The sequence below is a fragment of the Salmo salar genome, chromosome 20, assembly GCF_965601325.2.
Source record: "Salmo salar chromosome 20, fSalSal1, whole genome shotgun sequence".
Lineage (NCBI taxonomy): Eukaryota > Metazoa > Chordata > Actinopteri > Salmoniformes > Salmonidae > Salmo > Salmo salar.
In genome coordinates this window covers 37988212-38007805 of record NC_138310.1, presented here as the reverse complement: position 1 = coordinate 38007805, position 19594 = coordinate 37988212, and the positions used below count along the sequence as shown (strand labels likewise).

At 46.0% G+C, this 19594-nt stretch overlaps 1 protein-coding gene across 5 annotated transcripts; it reads right to left on the bottom strand.

The window, feature by feature from the left end:
* Nucleotides 1–1333: 1333 nt before the first annotated feature.
* Nucleotides 1334–19336, bottom strand: ercc8 (excision repair cross-complementation group 8). Of its 5 annotated transcripts, XR_006760921.2 has the most exons (13): nt 18946–19336; nt 18391–18486; nt 18037–18138; nt 17638–17761; nt 16550–16631; nt 12785–12853; nt 12255–12321; nt 11430–11533; nt 11075–11199; nt 9843–10040; nt 9186–9270; nt 6904–6996; nt 1334–3938 (listed from the first exon to the last, which is right to left on the bottom strand). XR_006760921.2 is itself a non-coding variant. In XM_014161831.3 (12 exons), the coding sequence occupies exons 3-12, from the start codon at nt 18135–18137 to the stop codon at nt 3876–3878; spliced, it is 1026 nt and encodes a 341-aa protein (XP_014017306.1). In that variant the 5' UTR covers nt 18138; nt 18391–18486; nt 18937–19336; the 3' UTR covers nt 1334–3875. The 5 variants fall into 5 exon arrangements, 4 of the variants coding, with proteins under 4 accessions (XP_014017306.1, XP_014017305.1, XP_014017308.1 ...); XM_014161831.3 differs by lacking the exon at nt 9186–9270 and having other exon boundaries at nt 18937–19336; XM_014161830.3 differs by lacking the exon at nt 9186–9270.
* Between the last annotated feature and the right edge of the window lie 258 nt (nt 19337–19594).

The following is a 19594-nucleotide window of genomic DNA, read 5'->3' as shown; positions in this document are numbered from 1 at the left end:
GAAGGCATGGCCAGCTGTAAAGAAATGCTTATTGAAATGTTATATTATCATGGATTTATCGGTGGTGACCGTGTTACCTATCCTCAGTGCAGTGGGCAGCTGGGAAGAGGTGCTCTTGTTCTTCATGGTATTTACATTGTACCAAAACTTTTTGGAGTTAGAACTACAGGATGCAAATTTCTGCTTGAAAAAGCTAGCCTTTACTTTCCTGACTGACTGTGTGTATTGGTTCCTGACTTCCCTGAACAGTTGCATATCGCGGGGACTATTCGATGCTATTGCAGTCCGCCACAGGATGTTTTTGTGCTGGTCAAGGGCAGTCAGGTCTGGAGTGAACCAAGGGCTATATCTGTTCGTAGTTCTGCATTTTTTGAAAGGGGCATGCTTATCTAAGATGGTGAGGAAATTACTTTAAAGAACGACCAGCCATCCTCGACTGACGGGATGAGGTCAATACCCTTCCAGGATACCCGGGCCAGGTCGATTAGAAAGGGCTGCTCGCAGAAGTGTTTTAGGGAGCGTTTGAAAACGATGAGGGGTGGTCGTTTGACCGCGGACCCATAGCGGATACAGGCAATGAGGCAGTGATCGCTGAGATCCTGATTGAAAACAGCAGAGGTGTAGTTGGAGGATAATGTCTATGATTGTGCCCATGTTTACAGATTTAGGGTTGTACCTGGTGGGTTCCATGATGATTTGTGTGAGATTGAGGGCATCTAGCTTAGATTGTAGGATGGCCGGGGTGTTGAGCATATCCCAGTTTAGGTCACCTAACAGAACAAACTCTGAAGATAGATGAGGGGGGGGATCAATTCACATATGGTGTCCAGGGCACAGTTGGGAGTGGAGGGGGGTCGATAACAGGCGGCAACAGTGAGAGACTTATTTCTGGAGAGATTCATTTTTAAAATTAGAAGTTCGAACTGTTTGGGTATAGACCTGGAAAGTATGACAGAACTTTGCAGGCTAACTCCTCCCCCTTTGGCAGTTCTGTCTTGACGGAAAATGTTGTAGTTGGGTATGGAAATCTCCGAATTTTTTGTGGCCTTCCTAAGCCAGGATTCAGACACGGCAAGGACATCAGGGTTGGTGGAGTGTGCTAAAGCAGTGAGTAAAACAAATTTAGGGAGGAGGCTTCTAATGTTAACATGCATGAAACCAAGGCTTTTTCGATCACAGAAGTCAACAAATGAGGGTGCCTGGGGACACACAGGGCCTGGGTAGTGTCAAAAAGTGTCAAATGTTCTACATAGAAGAGCATACCAAATCCTAGGACATAGTGTTTATAATACTGTAATAAGCTTACATAATTGCTGTCACAAACTCCACACAGTTGTCACTGACTGGTTGGATATTTATACTCATTTCCCACTGAGCAAACAATTTCACTACTTACAGCATTCATATCAATTCATTTATAAATTAATTTCAATGTTTTTGGCTGACATTTTTTTATTGACATGTCAATAAAACCCATGAACGCAACCGTTTATGTGAAATTGTTTTGTGTTCTACTTGAGCTCTGGTTATCCTGAAAAGAAAACTGTAAAACACTTAATTGTGAGGCTAAATATAAGGGCTAGACATACAGATAACTGAACATCAGATAAATGGAACGTCAGATAAATGAAAAGTCGATTTTTGCTGGAATCTAGGTGTTAATTGTAGGTAGGGTTTCCTAGAGGTTATAAGTATGCAAGTATGTAAGAGAGGATATGTGTTCTATGGAAAATAATGAACGACGTGGAAGGTGTGTTCCATGCAGAGTGGAACTGACCTTCCACAGAGTTGTTTAATTTTCTACAGAACGCATAGAGCAGAGTTGACTATCCCGATTATACCATGGCTATAATTTAACATATTTGTCGCTAGAAATGTGTTAATTTGCTGGTAGAAATGTGTTCAACATCCACTGAAGTAGCTAGCAAGTTTCCTATAGTTGCCGTGGTAGCCAATCAAACAGACTTGCTAGTTTAGCTAACCAAATCATCAGTCCTAGCTTGCCATTATGAATACAACAAAATCAATATTTTCAAATCGACTTTTGCCATAGAATGAACTATGGCCATTGAATTCTACCATGCAAATATGCCGTGAGTTATAGGTAAATAATGCCCTTCAAGCCAATCATATGTAAACATGAGGCTGTCAGTAGGAGAGAAAGTGAGTCTGATTTCAGTATCACCTCTAACAACAACAATACAGAGCTGGTTTTAGCAATGACAACAGAATAAATAATGCAAATGTAGGGGAGAGACAGAGAGACATGGCTGACAAATATTTCTGGGTGAATTGATGACGGAAAGGTGGGTCTCTTGAACGTTATGTTCAAAGACGCTATGAGGAATGGTTTGGCTCCAGTTCGGCTAGTTTTACTCTGGTCATCATTGGAATAATGGAAAGCTGATTTTAACACCATGTAAAGTACAACGTACATGTGTCAAAGGCAGACAATAGAAACAGATTATACAGCTGAATGTACAGTGCAGATACCCATCCGTAGGTTTTAATGCCATACACTGAGTGTACAAAACATTAGGAACACCTGCTCTTTCCATGTCATAGACTGACCAGGTCAATTCAGCTGAAAGCTAAGATCCCTTATGGACGTCACCTGTTAAATCCACTTCAAATCAGTGTAGATGAAGGGAAGGAGACCGGTTAAAGAAGGATTTTTAAGCCTTGAGACATGGGTTGTGCATGTTTGCCATTCAGAGGGTGAATGGGCAAGACAAAAGATTTAAGTGGCTTTGAACGGGGTATGGTAATTAATAATTGATTGGAATTATATAGCGCTTTTCCACACCGGAGTTACTCAAAGCTCTTCACATAGTATGGGGAAACTCACCTCATCCACCACCAACGTGTAGAACCCACCTGTATGATGCACGGCGGACATTTTTGTGGCAGAACGCTCACCACACCTCAGCTGGAGAGGTGAGGAGTGATATCTGCCAATTAGGAATGAGTGGGATGATTAGGAATTTAGTCATGACAACAGGGTTAACACCCCTACTCTTACGATAAGTGCATGGGATTTTTAATGACCACAAAGAGTCAGGACACCCATTTAAAGTCCCATCCGAAAGACGGCACCCTACACAGGGCAATGTCCCCAATCACTGCCCTGTGGCATTGGGATAGATAGACCAGAGGGAAGAGTGCCCCCTTCTGGCCCTCCAACATCACTTCCAGCAGCATCTGATCTCCCATCCAGGGACAGACCAGGACCGACCCTGCTTAGCTTCAGAGGCAAGGCAGCAGTGGGATGCAGGGTGGTATGCTGCTGGGCAGTATGCTGCTGGGCAGTATGCTGCTGGTAGTAGGTGCCAGGCACACCGGTTTGAGTGTGTCAATAACTGCAACGCAGATGGGTTTTCACACTTAACAGTTTCCCGTGTGTATCAAGAATGGTCCACCACCCAAAGAACATTCAGCCAACTTGACACAACTGTGGGTTGGAGTCAACATGAGCCAGCATCCCTGTGAAACGCTTTCGACACCTTGTAGAGGTGCCCCGACAAACTGAGGCTGTTCTGAGGGCAAAAGGGGGTGCAACTGAATATTAGGAAGGTATTCCTAATGTTTTGTACACACAGTGTAGATTTCCATTTTGTATATTAAATAAAAGATAAATCAGATATCACAACAGAGATTCAAAGTCTGTTAAGGTTCATTCTCCAACTCCACAGTAGTTGTTAAACTGCATTTGTATTTTTTTTTTAAGTCTACAGATGCAACATGAGATTCCTAAAGCTAGCACCATGATGAGATTCCTGAAGCTAGCACCATGATGAGATTCCTGAAGCTGGCACCATGATGAGATTCCTGAAGCTATGTCCGATGGAGTAGGGCTGTACAGTTGTGTTTATGCATCAGTCCTCATCACTGCTCCATGCGTCTTCAAAAGCAGGGTTCACCGTAGCCTGGCTCCCACCCTGGGATGGAGAAATACATTCAGTAAAATACTCTCAACTCACTCTACTCTCTCGCTGTCGTGTTATTTTGAGTTAAAGCGATTAAGTAAATCAGGAAAGCATTACAAACATTTCCCAAGTGCAAGCAAGCAATTATTATTCTGTTTCCCAAACTAAATAGAACTGGTGAAGCTGCTTTTGGAGCTGGCTGAAGATGCCTCTAGACATAATTTCATCAGCACCTGGGGAATGTAGCCAAGCTGAGCCAGCCTGCCTGTGTGTGTGTACCGAGTTACCCTAGTAAGGTGCAACACAAGCCACAACCCCTATGATCTCATTTCTGTGTGCACAAAAGCGAAGTCTGTCTGCCATTCCTCTCAAAAAAAATTGAAAAAGCTGTTGCGCAGCAACTCACTGCCTTCCTAAAGACTAATAATGTATACGAAACGCTTCAGCCTGGTTTTAGACCCCATCATAGCACTGAGACTGCAATCGTGAAGGTGGTGAATTACCTTTTAATGGCGTCAGACATAGGCTCTGTATCTGTTCTTGTGCTCCTAGACCTTAGTGCTGCTTTTGATATCATTGATCACCACATTCTTTTGGAGAGATTGGAAACCCAAATTGGTCTACACGGACAATTTCTGGCCTGGTTTAGATCTCATCTGTCGGAAAGATCTCAGTTTGTCTCTGTGGATGGTTTGTCCTCTGACAAATCAACTGTAAATTTCGGTGTTCCTCAAGGTTCCGTTTTAGGACCACTATTGTTTTCACTATATATTTTACCTCTTGGTGATGTCATTCAGAAACAATGTTAACTTTCACTGCTATGCGGACGATACACAGCTGTACATTTCGATGAAACATGGTGAAGCCCCAAAATTGCCCTCCCTGGAAGCCTGTGTTTCAGACATAAGGAAGTGGATGGCGGCAAATGTTTTACTTTTAAACTTGGACAAAACAGAGATGCTAGTTCTAGTTCCCAAGAAACAAAGAGATCTTTTGTTGGATCTGACAATTAATCTTGATGGTTGTACAGTTGTCTCAAATAAAACTGAAGGACCTTGGCATTACTCTGGACCCTGATCTCTCTTTTGACAAACATATCAAGACTGTTTCAAGGACAGCTTTTTTCCATCTATGTAACATTGCAAAAATCAGAAACTTTCTGTCCAAAAATGATGCAGAAAAATGAATCCATGCTTTTGTCACTTCTAGATTAGACTACTGCAATGCTCTACTTTCCGACTACCCGGATAAAGCACTAAATAAACTTCAGTTAGTGCTAAACACGGCTGCTAGAATCTTGACTAGAACCAAAAAATGTGATCATATTACTCTAGTGCTAGCCTCTCTACACTGGCTTCCTGTTAAGGCTAGGGCTGATTTCAAGGTTTTACTGCTAACCTACACAGCATTACATGGGCTTGCTCCTACCTACATTTCCGATTTGGTCCTGCCGTACATACCTACACGTACGCTACGGTCACAAGACGCAGGCCTCCTTATTGTCCCTAGAATGTCTAAGCAAACAGCTGGAGGCAGGGCTTTCTCTTATTGAGCTCCATTTTTATGGAATGGTCTGCCTATCCATGTGAGAGACGCAGACTCGGTCTCGACCTTTAAGTCTTTATTGAAGACATCTCTTCAGTAGGTCCTATGATTGAGTGTAGTTTGGCCCAGGGGTGTGAAGGTGAACGGAAAGGCACTGGAGCGACGAACCATCTGTCTCTGCCTGGCTGATTCACCTCTCTCCACTGGGATTCTCTGCCTCTAACCCTATTACGGGGGCTGAGTCACTGGCTTACTGGGGCTCTTCCATGCCGTCCCTAGGAGGGGCACGTCACTTGAGTGGGTTGAGTCTCTGATGTGATCTTCCTGTCCGGGTTGGCGCCCCCCTCGGATTCGTGCCGTGGGGGAGATCTTCGAGGGCTATACTCGGCCTCGTCTCAGGGTAGAAAGTTGGTGGTTGAAGATATCCCTCTAGTGGTGTGCAGGCTGTGCTTTGGCAAAACTGATGGGGTTATATCCTGACTGTTTGGCCCTGTTCGGGGGTATAGCCGGACGGGGCCACAGTGTCTCCTGACCCCTCCTGTCTCAGCCTCTAGTAATTATGCTGCAATAGTTTGTGTGTCGGGGGGCTAGGGTCAGTCTGTTATATCTGGAGTATTTCTCCTGTCTTATCCGGTGTCCTGTGTGAATTTAAGTATGCTCCCTCTAATTCTCTCTTCTCTCAGAGGACATGAGCCCTAGGACCATGCCTCAGGACTACCTGGCCTGTTGACCCCTTGCTGTCCCCAGTCCACCTGGTCGTGCTGCTGCTCCAGTTTCAACTGTTCTGCCTGCGGCTATGGAACCCTGACCTGTTCACCGGACGTGCTACCTTGTCCCGGAGCTGCTGTTTTCGACCCTCGCTCTCTACCGCACCTGCTGTCTCTAACTCTGAATGATTGGCTATGGAAAGCCAACTGACATTTACTCCTGAGGTGCTGACCTGTTGCACCCTCTACAACCACTGTGATTATTGTTATCTGACCCTGCTGGTCATCTATGAGCATTGGAACATCTTGGCCATGTACCGTTATAATCTCCACCCGGCACAGCCAGAAGAGGACTGGCAACCCCTCATAGCCTGGTTTCTTCCTAGGTACCTGCCCTTCTTGGGAGTTTTTCCTAGCCACCGTGCTTCTACACCTGCATTCCTTGCTGTTTGGGGTTTTAGGCTGGGTTTCTGTATTGCACTTTGTGACATCGGCTGATGTAAAAAGGGCTTTATAAATACATTTGATTGATTGATCCCTCCAGATAAGAGCGTCTGCTAAATGTCTAAAATGTAAATGTACTGGTATGAAATAAAAAGGGCCTACTAGATGCCTGTCTATTAGTCTGGCTAATGTGACAGCATTTTACAACAAGAACAGGGACCTGCGTATAATTACTACCCCCCAAACGTGCTTTAAATTGTTCCTGCTGTGCAGCCTCCTACCTTGGCGGCTGTCCCTTCTTCTTCCACGTCTGGTGGTCGTACAACAGGAACCCAGGCTAGGATGTTACAGTCTTTACCACCGCTGTATAGCTCCTGGAAACACAGAAGAGAGGAGTGATTTAGCCTGGGTCTCAATAATCTGTGCTCTTTACATCCTGGCCAGAGCCATATATTTATCTATATATATACACACTACCATTCAACAGTTTGTGGTCACTTAGAAATGTCTTTGTTTTTGAAAGAAAAGCAATTTTTTTTGTCCATTAAAATAACACCAAATTGATCAGAAATACAGTAAATGACTATTGTAGCTGGAAACGGCAGATTTTTAATGGAATATCTACATAGGCGTACAGAGGCCCATTATCAGCAACCATCACTCCTGTGTTCCAATGGCACGTTGTGTTAGGTTTATAATTTTAAGAAGGCTAATCATTAGAAAACCCTTTTGCAATTATGTTAGCACAGCTGAAAACTGTTGTTCTGATTAAAGAAGCAATAAAAATGTCCTTTAGACTGGTGTTTTGCGGGTACTATTTAATGAAGCTGCCAGTTGAGGACTTGTGAGGCGTCTGTTTCTCAAAGTAGACTCTAACGTACTTGTCCTCTTGCTCAGTTGTGCACCGGGCCTCCCACTCATCTTTCTATTTTGGTTAGAGCCAGTTTGCGCTGTTCTGTGAAGGGAGTAGTACACAGCGTTGTACGAGATCTTCAGTTTCTTGTCAATTTCTCGCATGGAATAGCCTTCATTTCGCAGAACAAGAATAGACTGATGAGTTTCAGAAGAAAGGTATTGTTTCTGGCCATTTTGAGCCTGTAATCCAACCCACAAATGCTGATGCTCCAGATATTCAACTAGTCTAAAGAAGGCCAGTTTTATTGCCTCTTTAATCAGAACAACAGTTTTCAGCTGTGCTAGCATAATTGCAAAAGGGTTTTCTAATGATCAATTAGCCTTTTAAAGTGATAAACTTGGATTAGCTAACACAACGTGCCACTGGAACACAGGAGCGATGGTTGCTGATAATGGGCCTCTGTACGCCTATGTAGATATTCCATAAAAAATCTGCCGTTTACAGCTACAATAGTCATTTAAAACATGAACAATGTCTACACTGTATTTCTGATCAATTTGATGTTATTTTGATGGACATTTTTTTTTGCTTTTCTTTCAAAATCAAGGACATTTCTAAGTGACCCCAAACTTTTGAACGGTAGTGTTTTGCTCTGGTCCTGGCTGCTGTTTACCCATTTCAGCTGCACCTCAAAATCCATTTGGTTTAATCTCTGTGTCCCATATACACGTTAGCATTCGGTCCTAAATTAGCAAAGTTTGTCAAGTGGAAAGAAACATGTTGGGGAAGTGTCAGTGTTGATGGCGGGAGGAAGTACAGAGTTATTACAGCAGTGTCCACCTTATGAAACACTAGACTCAAAACAATGACAATCATCATCCAGAAAAACAACCAATAGAAGTTCATAAAGTCCAAAACGTGCCAATCATTTGAAGAGGTGTATTTTTGGGTGGCAGGTAGCCTAGCGGTTAAGAGTGTTGGGCCAATAACCAAAAGGTCGCTGGCTCGAATCCCTAAGCCGACTAGGTGAAGAAGAAACAAATATATAATAATAAATAAAATAGGTCGATGTGCCCTTGAGCAAGGCACTCAACCCTAATTACTCCTGTAAGTCGCTCTGGATAAACGTGTCTGCTAAATGACTAACATGTAAAATGTGGCATTAGCCTACTTCAAAAGACAAGAAGCAAAAAGACATTCCAAAACTATGTGTTCTTTCCAATAAACAAACACTCAAAGTTGCTCTGCCACATTCTTACAGGTTTAATAAGTAGGACATTAGGTGGATATACTCTAACAGCAGAACTAATGTCTAACACAAATACTACTGTGATATGAAATGTGATGTGGATGAGTAAGATATGCATTAAAATGAGATACTAAGGAAACTGTATAATCATGTATTAGGGAATTTATTAGCCTGTATAGCAGTTGGAGTGAAGAAAGACACGCCTTCGTAAAAGATTATCAGATTATATGTCATAGTACTACCCCGTTCTTCAACAAAACTCTCATTGCAGTACTTTGACAAGTAAACAAAACTCTCCATAAAAGAGAACAAACTCATTTCTGGCCTTCACCTTTATAATCATTAAGGCCCAATTGTTTTTCATACCCCTGTGACTAGGCCATGGCTAATGGCTTTACATGAGGATGTTGACTTTAATATGTCATCTATTCAAGGGTAAATTACCTTCTGTAGCCTACCTCAAATACACCCCCACTGCAACTCACAGATCTCGTCCTGCGCTCCACAGATGGAAAGATCCAATCATTCTTCACAAATGCTAACCTTAACCATTAACAGGAAGATGCAAAAGAGGGGATGCCGTCTCAATTTAGTATTTTCTCCTTTCACTTCTTTAACATTAGTGAAAGGCCACAGTGTTCCGTACCTCCCAAGGCAGGTTGTCATATCTGTGCCAACTGTACCATAAACTGACAATGCGTCAGCTATCTATGTGCAGTACGCTGGTAATGTGGGTAGAATAGGAATTTGTTATGATTCTCTGTGAGGTACAGAAGGCCTTCAAGGCCTCTGGTCTGCTAGGGTCATATTCATTGGGAACCAAACAGAATCAAATGGGTCAAAACAGGGAGGGACATACCGGGTTTTCCGATGCAAAACATTTTGCTATGGTTTGCTACAGTGTGCACTAATGAGTAGGACCCACGTCTCAGAGACCTTGGTTCAACTTAGGAACAATATGACGTCACATGAGCTGATTTACATGAACATACGTAAGGTATTGATAATGAACAAACATAATGATGTTAATAAACCTGTCATTTGTTATTAGTCTATAGCCATAAAGGATGGACGCACCTACAGACAGACAGACAGTCAGTCAGTCAGTCAGTCACCTGGTAGTCGGGGTGGAACTGGCAGCAGTCCACGTTGTTGTAGTGTCCCCTCAGCATGGTTACAAGTTCCCCCGTGTGTAGAGTGTACACCGCCACCGAGCTGCCACAAGGTACAAACACAAACTCCGGGCTGCAGCTACGAGAAACCGTGATCTTTAACCCCTTACGGCTTTCGTTACTCACCTTCCCATAATTCACCTGAGAGACAGAGAGGAGTTGGGAGGGTCAGTTGGACGGATGACCAAGCTAACAGTAGAACAGCACTTCAACTATCAAACTGCTACAGAACATTATGTAGAGTGGTGAAAAGCATGGAGAAATTCAGAAAGCAGGTTAAATATGTGTTGTACTGATACGGACCACGCTAGCTAAAGTGGGCTGTTTAAAGACGTACTGTATAACTCATTTCAGCCAGAAGATGTGGTATGTTACTTGTAAAATATAATGCAATGTTTATATGACCCCCCTTTCATACCACTTATTTTCAGGTATACCCTTTTAGAAATATCAGTGGGTAACAGGCATATTGGGAGGTGTGGGGGGTGTTGTTAAACCATGGGGCCTGTTTGCAGTTCAAATTAGAGCGGTATTAAACAATGGAAGTGTTCATGAATTTACCTGCAAAAAGGCAGAGCACCATTCACCATTCATTCCTGTATTTTGCTTACAGGGTCTGAAAACGCAGGAATCATGACTTGGTCTTCAGCTGGCTTTTATTTGTCCATGTTTTTACTCCTTACCCCTTTCAGACATACCAACATGTGGGATTTTAGTCTGTGTATAAAAGGGATATATGTCTTCAAGTCATCAAGCAGGCAAAGTGTTTCTCCTAACCCAAAGCAGCACAGGACCTTTATGTGAAGGCTTGAGGCCTTCACCTGCAGACCCAGCTAGTGAGGGGAAGTTTATGTATGGAAGGTAATGGGGCTAGAGGCACAGTGATGTCCCTTAGTGCTTGAGGCTGCTGTCACAGAGAGGGATGGCTACTGATCATTTAGGGTAAGGCATGGAAGAGTCACACACGCTATGTAATGTGTTCCAGACAAGGCCTCCAGGGATGGGCAGGAAATGTGCACACACACACAAACATGCACCCTCGGACAGGGCCTCGGGGTAGAGGCCTAGTCCTCACCCATTGGATCCCCGCCAGACACATTTTTGAACCTCTCTCACTCTCTGCATCTCTCTCGCTCGCTGTATCTCTCTTACACACACACACACACACAACCTACCAGTGTGTTTTTTCCATTGGCACTGTTCCACAGCCTCATGCGGTCGTCTGTTCCCGTGGTGAGAAGGTAGAGGCCGTCGACCGTGAAGCAGAGGCCATTTACCCTTCCATTATGGGCTGTGTTCACTGGCAAACACACACACACGTCATTAAATGCCAATGAGATAATATAACTATTATTTAAGGGGAAAGGACACTGGGAAGAGCATTTGATAATCATATCACTCAACCCTTTGTCTCTTCTCTTTACCCCGTTATCACGATGCTTTCACTATCATGTAGACATCTTCTCTTTACCCCGTTATCAGGTGTGGGGGGAGTCAGAGAGAAGGGGAGGTGTGACAGTGTGTTCCTACCTGCCTCTGACGAGGCCTTGGACTTGTCCCCGTTGTGTTGGTCCAGAGAGAACAGGCTCCCTGAGGCCCGACGCACATCCCACACCAACACCCTGCTGTCAGTACTGAGAGAGAGAGAGAGAGAGAGAGAGAGAGAGAGAGATCGAGAGATCGAGAGATCGAGAAACAGAGTGAGCGCATGAGAAGCCGAAATCAACAGCCTTCCATCCTTCAGGGGACATGTGTCAGTGCCCTGGGGCCTTATAGGGATATATAAATGACCCTTACATAAACGCCACCTAACTGGTCTGCATACGACGGTTCACAACACTGGGCATCAACAACGTAACACTACAACAATGCAACACAATACCTTAAATTATCCAGCTACAGAATAGTGCCTCAAATTTCCTCAAAACAGTCCTCCATATAAAAAAAACTATTTCAGTCCATACAAAATGTTCAAAGACAGTGTGTTTCACTGTCCAATTGCCCATGTTATCGGTAGCAGTTGAAATGCTGCTCAGTTGTTTTTCAAAATCACTTACAGCCCAAAGGGACAGTGATTTGATCCCAATGGTTTAATTAGCAGATCTAATTTGGCGTAAACCAGCTGAGTACTCTCTCCCTGCCATATGCTGCATTGTTATTCCCAGGGAATAGAGGCTGGTTCAGTCTCTCTGTGTGCCAATGAGTTCAGGTGACATACTGATACAGTCTAGTTATGGTAATAGAAAGTGGAATCACTTTCACTAGCTAGATTGGAATTTCTATGATGCTTGGGCGTGAAATGAGGGAGGGACATTTATCTAAAGGCCCTTCAAGGTTTGGTGTAGGTCGGCCTACCTGGCTGTAGCTAAAATGTGCTCATATCTTGGCGACCACCGAACAGATAGGACCTCACCTCTGTGACCTGAGGGATAGAAAGGACATTCAGTGGAAGTGTGTGTTAGTGTAGACACGTTTTACTATACTTGTGAGTACCAGAAGTCCTCACAAGAAAAGTAAACCAAATAAAACTCAGAAGTGAGGACATTTTTCCGGGCCTCACTTATAAAAAGGCTATTTTAGGTTTAGGGGTTAGGTTTAGGCTCCCGAGTGGCACAGCGGTCTAAGGCACTGCATCTCAGTGCAAGAGGCGTCACTGGTTCAAATCCAGGCTGTATCACATCCGGCCATGATAGGGAGTCCCATAGGGCGGCGCACAATTGGCCCAGCATCGACCGGGTTTGGCGTCATTGTAAATAAGAATTTGTTCTTAACTGACTTGCCTAGTTAAATAAAGGTTCAATTAGGTTTAGGGAAAATAGGATTTTGAAGTCCTCACAAGTATAGTAAGACATAGGGGTGGGTGTGTGTGTGTGTGTGGCTCTCACCCTGCAGAACCTGGATGCGTGAGCCAGACTTCAGGTCACAGAGCTGTACTTTCTGGTCTTTGGTACCCACTGAGAACACACAGATCAACAGATTACTTGAAAGGTTACATACAGTATGACTAACACAAAGAAAAACATCTCTACTTTCACTGTGTGTGTTAATGCTTTGTGACAGAGGAGAAACTGGAGGCCCTGGTTCTCTCAGATAAGATAGGAATGTATAAGAGAGCAGTTCTACTCTTGGATAAACATGAGCTAATAACACACATCATTCACTTAGGGGATGAGAGCTGACAGGGAGCTATAGGCTGACAGGGAGCTACAGGCTGACAGGGAGCTACAGGCTGACAGGGAGCTACAGGCTGACAGGGAGCTACAGGCTGACAGGGAGCTAGAGGTGACAGGGAGCTAGAGGTGACAGGGAGCTAGAGGTGACAGGGAGCTAGAGGTGACAGGGAGCTAGAGGTGACAGGGAGCTAGAGGTGACAGGGAGCTAGAGGTGACAGGGAGCTAGAGGTGACAGGGAGCTACAGGCTGACAGGGAGCTAGAGGTGACAGGGAGCTAGAGGTGACAGGGAGCTACAGGCTGACAGGGAGCTAGAGGTGACAGGGAGCTAGAGGTGACAGGGAGCTACAGGCTGACAGGGAGCTACAGGCTGACAGGGAGCTAGAGGTGACAGGGAGCTAGAGGTGACAGGGAGCTAGAGGTGACAGGGAGCTAGAGGTGACAGGGAGCTACAGGCTGACAGGGAGCTAGAGGTGACAGGGAGCTAGAGGTGACAGGGAGCTAGAGGTGACAGGGAGCTACAGGCTGACAGGGAGCTAGAGGTGACAGGGAGCTAGAGGTGACAGGGAGCTACAGGCTGACAGGGAGCTAGAGGTGACAGGGAGCTAGAGGTGACAGGGAGCTAGAGGTGACAGGGAGCTAGAGGTGACAGGGAGCTAGAGGCTGACAGGGAGCTAGAGGTGACAGGGAGCTAGAGGTGACAGGGAGCTAGAGGTGACAGGGAGCTAGAGGTGACAGGGAGCTAGAGGTGACAGGGAGCTAGAGGTGACAGGGAGCTAGAGGTGACAGGGAGCTAGAGGTGACAGGGAGCGGGTACAGGCTGACAGGGAGCTACAGGCTGACAGGGAGCTACAGGCTGACAGGGAGCTACGAGGTGACAGGGAGCTAGAGGTGACAGGGAGCTAGAGGTGACAGGGAGCTACAGGCTGACAGGGAGCTAGAGGTGACAGGGAGCTAGAGGTGACAGGGAGCTAGAGGTGACAGGGAGCTAGAGGTGACAGGGAGCTAGAGGTGACAGGGAGCTAGAGGTGACAGGGAGCTACAGGCTGACAGGGAGCTACAGGCTGACAGGGAGCTAGAGGTGACAGGGAGCTAGAGGTGACAGGGAGCTAGAGGTGACAGGGAGCTACAGGCTGACAGGGAGCTAGAGGTGACAGGGAGCTAGAGGTGACAGGGAGCTAGAGGTGACAGGGAGCTAGAGGTGACAGGGAGCTACAGGCTGACAGGGAGCTAGAGGTGACAGGGAGCTAGAGGTGACAGGGAGCTAGAGGTGACAGGGAGCTACAGGCTGACAGGGAGCTAGAGGTGACAGGGAGCTAGAGGTGACAGGGAGCTACAGGCTGACAGGGAGCTACAGGCTGACAGGGAGCTAGAGGTGACAGGGAGCTAGAGGTGACAGGGAGCTAGAGGTGACAGGGAGCTACAGGCTGACAGGGAGCTACAGGCTGACAGGGAGCTAGAGGTGACAGGGAGCTAGAGGTGACAGGGAGCTAGAGGTGACAGGGAGCTAGAGGTGACAGGGAGCTACAGGCTGACAGGGAGCTAGAGGTGACAGGGAGCTAGAGGTGACAGGGAGCTACAGGCTGACAGGGAGCTAGAGGTGACAGGGAGCTAGAGGTGACAGGGAGCTAGAGGTGACAGGGAGCTACAGGCTGACAGGGAGCTAGAGGTGACAGGGAGCTAGAGGTGACAGGGAGCTAGAGGTGACAGGGAGCTAGAGGTGACAGGGAGCTAGAGGTGACAGGGAGCTAGAGGTGACAGGGAGCTAGAGGTGACAGGGAGCTAGAGGTGACAGGGAGCTAGAGGTGACAGGGAGCTAGAGGTGACAGGGAGCTAGAGGTGACAGGGAGCTAGAGGTGACAGGGAGCTAGAGGTGACAGGGAGCTACAGGCTGACAGGGAGCTACAGGCTGACAGGGAGCTAGAGGTGACAGGGAGCTAGAGGTGACAGGGAGCTACAGGCTGACAGGGAGCTAGAGGTGACAGGGAGCTAGAGGTGACAGGGAGCTAGAGGTGACAGGGAGCTAGAGGTGACAGGGAGCTAGAGGTGACAGGGAGCTAGAGGTGACAGGGAGCTAGAGGTGACAGGGAGCTACAGGCTGACAGGGAGCTAGAGGTGACAGGGAGCTAGAGGTGACAGGGAGCTAGAGGTGACAGGGAGCTAGAGGTGACAGGGAGCTAGAGGTGACAGGGAGCTAGAGGTGACAGGGAGCTAGAGGTGACAGGGAGCTAGAGGTGACAGGGAGCTAGAGGTGACAGGGAGCTAGAGGTGACAGGGAGCTACAGGCTGACAGGGAGCTAGAGGTGACAGGGAGCTAGAGGTGACAGGGAGCTAGAGGTGACAGGGAGCTAGAGGTGACAGGGAGCTAGAGGTGACAGGGAGCTACAGGCTGACAGGGAGCTAGAGGTGACAGGGAGCTAGAGGTGACAGGGAGCTAGAGGTGACAGGGAGCTAGAGGTGACAGGGAGCTAGAGGTGACAGGGAGCTAGAGGTGACAGGGAGCTAGAGGTGACAGGGAGCTAGAGGTGACAGGGATGGACACAAAATAACCAGGGTTGAGTCCATCTGGTAGAAACCAGACACAAATAAAATGATAATTCTGGTCCGCCTGACAAATTCTGATCATTCTAGCACCACCAGAACATTCCAGAAAAAGGTTGATTGCGCCATTAGTAAAATGTGTAATTGAAAGACTTCATGACATTTTGTTTTGAGTTTGGGAAGAATCTCAGAGAAACAAAAACCAACAGAGCGAGAGAGAGCGAGAGCAGTGTGGGTGATTGGGAAGGTATGTGTAACCAGTCTGTCCTGCTCTGTCAGCAGGGGGGGCAGAGCCTGGATTCCTGTCATGTCTCCAGAACAGCACGTCTCTCTAAACTCTTCCTGAGTCAGTTCCAACCCTTGACACCCCTAGGGGCATACACTCTGTACTACACCGCTGTTTCACAATCAACATTTACATTTTATTCTGTTTGATTTACTGAGGCCTCATATGTTCATTCTTAGATTATATCAATAAGACATAGACAGTAAATCATATTTTAAGAGCATGACACGCATACAATTTCACCCACAGCCAGGTCACCCACGATACAAGTCAGAATTCGACGTCAATCCATTGTCTAAGGACGTCGGGAGATGACGTGGAAACCAGCCACTAGGCTTCAAGTAGGTTTAGTTTTGCTAGAGCATTGTGGACAGGGATGAGGGATCTGGATAGGCGTAAACATCTGCCTCTGGTGCCAAAGGTTGCATGCTCAAATCCAGCGACAGAAAGTTGTTTTTGAGATTTTGGTTTTTAAAAAATCTTAACCCTTACCTTAGGCATTAACTCAAAATGGTTAACCATAAAACTTAACCTTAAAAACACTTCAAAATGTGACTTTTACAACAACTTCGAAATGTGATGTTTAAGAAACATAGATGATTCTGACGTGAGACTGCGAGAGCTTGTTACACACACACACACACACACACACCTGCGATGAGGCTGTGTTTCCTGGCAATGGGGGACATGTGGTGACAGTAGACGTTTCCTTCAAACTGGAACACTTCAGCGGGCTACAGACACACAAGAAGGAGAAGGAAGTATCAGCTTTAGTTCAACATAAACTTGATATCTCTGAGACAGAGACAACACTACTACATGGGAAGAGCAAACATGTATAGAAAACCACTGTTCAGTCAGTCGGTCAGCACGATAGGAAAGAACACTGTCGTGACTGACTGACACAATGGGACCAGGAGACAGAAATGAGGGATGAGGCTGAGACTGGGAGAGGAATGGAGGGGAGTGGAGAAGAACAGAGCAGGGGACTAGGAAGCTGGAGGAGGAGAGGAATGGAGGGGAGTGGAGGAGAACAGAGCAGGGGACTAGGAAGCTGGAGGAGGAGAGGAATGGAATGGAGGGGAGTGGAGAAGAACAGAGCAGGGGACTAGGAAGCTGGAGGAGGAGAGGAATGAAGGGGAGTGGAGAAGAACAGAGCAGGGGACTAGGAGAGGAATGGAGGGGAGTGGAGAAGAACAGAGCAGGGGACTAGGAAGCTGGAGGAGAGGAATGGAGGGGAGTGGAAGAGAACAGAGCAGGGGACTAGGAAGCTGGAGGAGGAGAGGAATGGAGGGGAGTGGAGAAGAACAGAGCAGGGGACTAGGAAGCTGGAGGAGGAGAGGAATGGAGGGGAGTGGAGAAGAACAGAGCAGGGGACTAGGAAGCTGGAGGAGGAGAGGAATGGAGGGGAGTGGAGGAGAACAGAGCAGGGGACTAGGAAGCTGGAGGAGGAAAGGAGGGGAGTGGAGGAGAACAGAGCAGGGGACTAGGAAGCTGGAGGAGGAGGGGAATGGAGGGGAGTGGAGGAGAACATAGCAGGGGACTAGGAAGCTGGAGGAGGAGAGTAGAGTGACAGTTACAATGCAAATCCCTCTGCAAACAAGTTTTGCTGTCCCCTAGCTGACTCTGAGGTAACCATGGCACAGCGTGATTCTAGCTCATCACAGAGAGCACCATATGGCCATAAGAGGCAAAGAGTGCGAGAGAGAGACAAAGAGTTAGAGAGTATGTAAGGTGTACCTTTAGTGTCTCAGTGTCCCAGACCTTCATGGTTTTGTCAAAGGAGCTGGAGACAAACATGCCTGTGTCGTGTGGGTACCATTGCACTGTCTCTACACTGAACCTGTGAACATACGGACTGGACCTGCAACACAAACACATTAACAGTGACCACCACAGCCTCACACACACACACACACACACACACACACACACACACACACACACACACACACACACACACACACACACACACACACACACACACACACACACACACACACACACACACACACACACACACACACACACACACACACACACACACACACACACACACACACACACACACACACACACACACACACAATCAGTGATGCTGCCATCTAGTGGATGCCATCAGGTATGTGAGCCACACACCTGCCTACAGTGCAGACTGCTTTACAGGTGTATTGGGGTTTCCTGCTGTTGTTCTCCAGGTCATACACCACAATCACCCCATCTGCCCCTCCAGATAGCATGCTATAGAACAGACAAGAGGAGAGGGTTATCTCCCAATGAAATAGCACCAGAAGGATTCTAAAAAAGTGCTATACAGGCAACACATGTCTATGTTGAATTGTAGGAGGTTGCTTATGTATCAAGTTATGTTGAAATCAGGTGATGACGGAACTCTGCATTAGGTTACATGTTATAGGCCTAGGCTATATGGTAATCATAACAAATTATGTCCTCAATTGACATATTGTCAGACCTACTACTAATGATACTTACTATCTGCCCTCAATGACTTCGATGTCTATGGTGTTTATGCCGTTGCTATGGATTCGATCCACATCTCTGTCATGATTCAGCTCTAAATTGAGGACCCTTAAGAGAAAACAAAGGAGACAGAGTCATGACGTCAGTGATCTTCAGGTCGGAAAGTAGGAGATGCCCGAGTTCCCAAAATGGAAATATTTTTCCCTGTCGGAGCTCGTTTTTGACCGAGTTCCTAGTTGTGATGAACGCACTGAAGTCGGAGATTTCCGAGTTCCCAGTTGTTTTGAATGCGTCATAACACCCACACACCAACATAGAAGCCTAGTTAATTACCACAACCAGTCATAAACCCCGCCTATGTCTACAATTTAGCTTCATAAAATGTTATTTTACACCTAGCCACACTGTTGACCTTATGTCTAACCTTAAATTAAGACCCCAAAGCAAATAGTTGTTTTCATGAATTTTTACGATCGACAATTTGACACAACTAGTGATACCGACAAACACTGGTAACAGTAACGTTCCCAGGAATGATATGGCCAACTTTCCCCTCACCTCACTCACCTCCGTGTTGACTCTGCCCGTCTCAGACGAAGTGGGTCGTCAAGTCCAGCCTGTCTTGCTGTTAGAAAACCCAACATCTTCCCACAATAAATTAATCTTTAAATTTCGTAGCTAGCTAGCCTTACAAGAATGTTTATGTTTGTTCTCAAGCTAGCATAGCTAGCTCGAGGGTTGGTTACCCATCTACACGTTCAATACCATTAGCTACTAAACTAGTTTTTCAAACGCTTTGTGTGTACAATACATTTTTGTGATCTGGGATTGATAAAAAATCCGATCGAATCATTGTATGCCATCTGTCTTACTTAACATCATTTAGCAAGCTAACTCCCAGTCAACAAGGGACGAGTGGGTGGCCATGTTGTTACGTCAGGACGATTGAACACCGCTCTGGTATAACAAGCGCACTCATTGGTTACTCTGATTCAGTCATCCAATCAAAACATATCTTACTGTTATCTGTTAGATTGCGTAAACAACAAATCCAATTGAATATGCGTTGATAGGATCATTGTGTAGGTCAAAGTTTTAGCTATATTTCTAATATTGAAATTAATATTAGCGAGCTACTGTTACATATGATACTGTAGCCTATACCAAATATTGCTCTGTTACAGTCTGCACACATTTACTTTAACGTTAGCTAGGT

What these genes read in the sequence shown, in the direction of transcription:
- ercc8 (XM_014161830.3), bottom strand. Translation starts at nt 19,022, where the DNA reads ATGTTGGGTTTTCTAACAGCAAGACAGGCTGGACTTGACGACCCACTT. An exon ending in GGGACACTGAGACACTAAAG is followed by an intron (nt 16,632 to 17,637) that starts GTACACCTTACA and finishes GTGTGTCTGTAG; the next exon opens with CCCGCTGAAGTGTTCCAGTT. An exon ending in CACATTTTAGCTACAGCCAG is followed by an intron (nt 11,534 to 12,254) that starts GTAGGCCGACCT and finishes TCTCTCTCTCAG; the next exon opens with TACTGACAGCAGGGTGTTGG.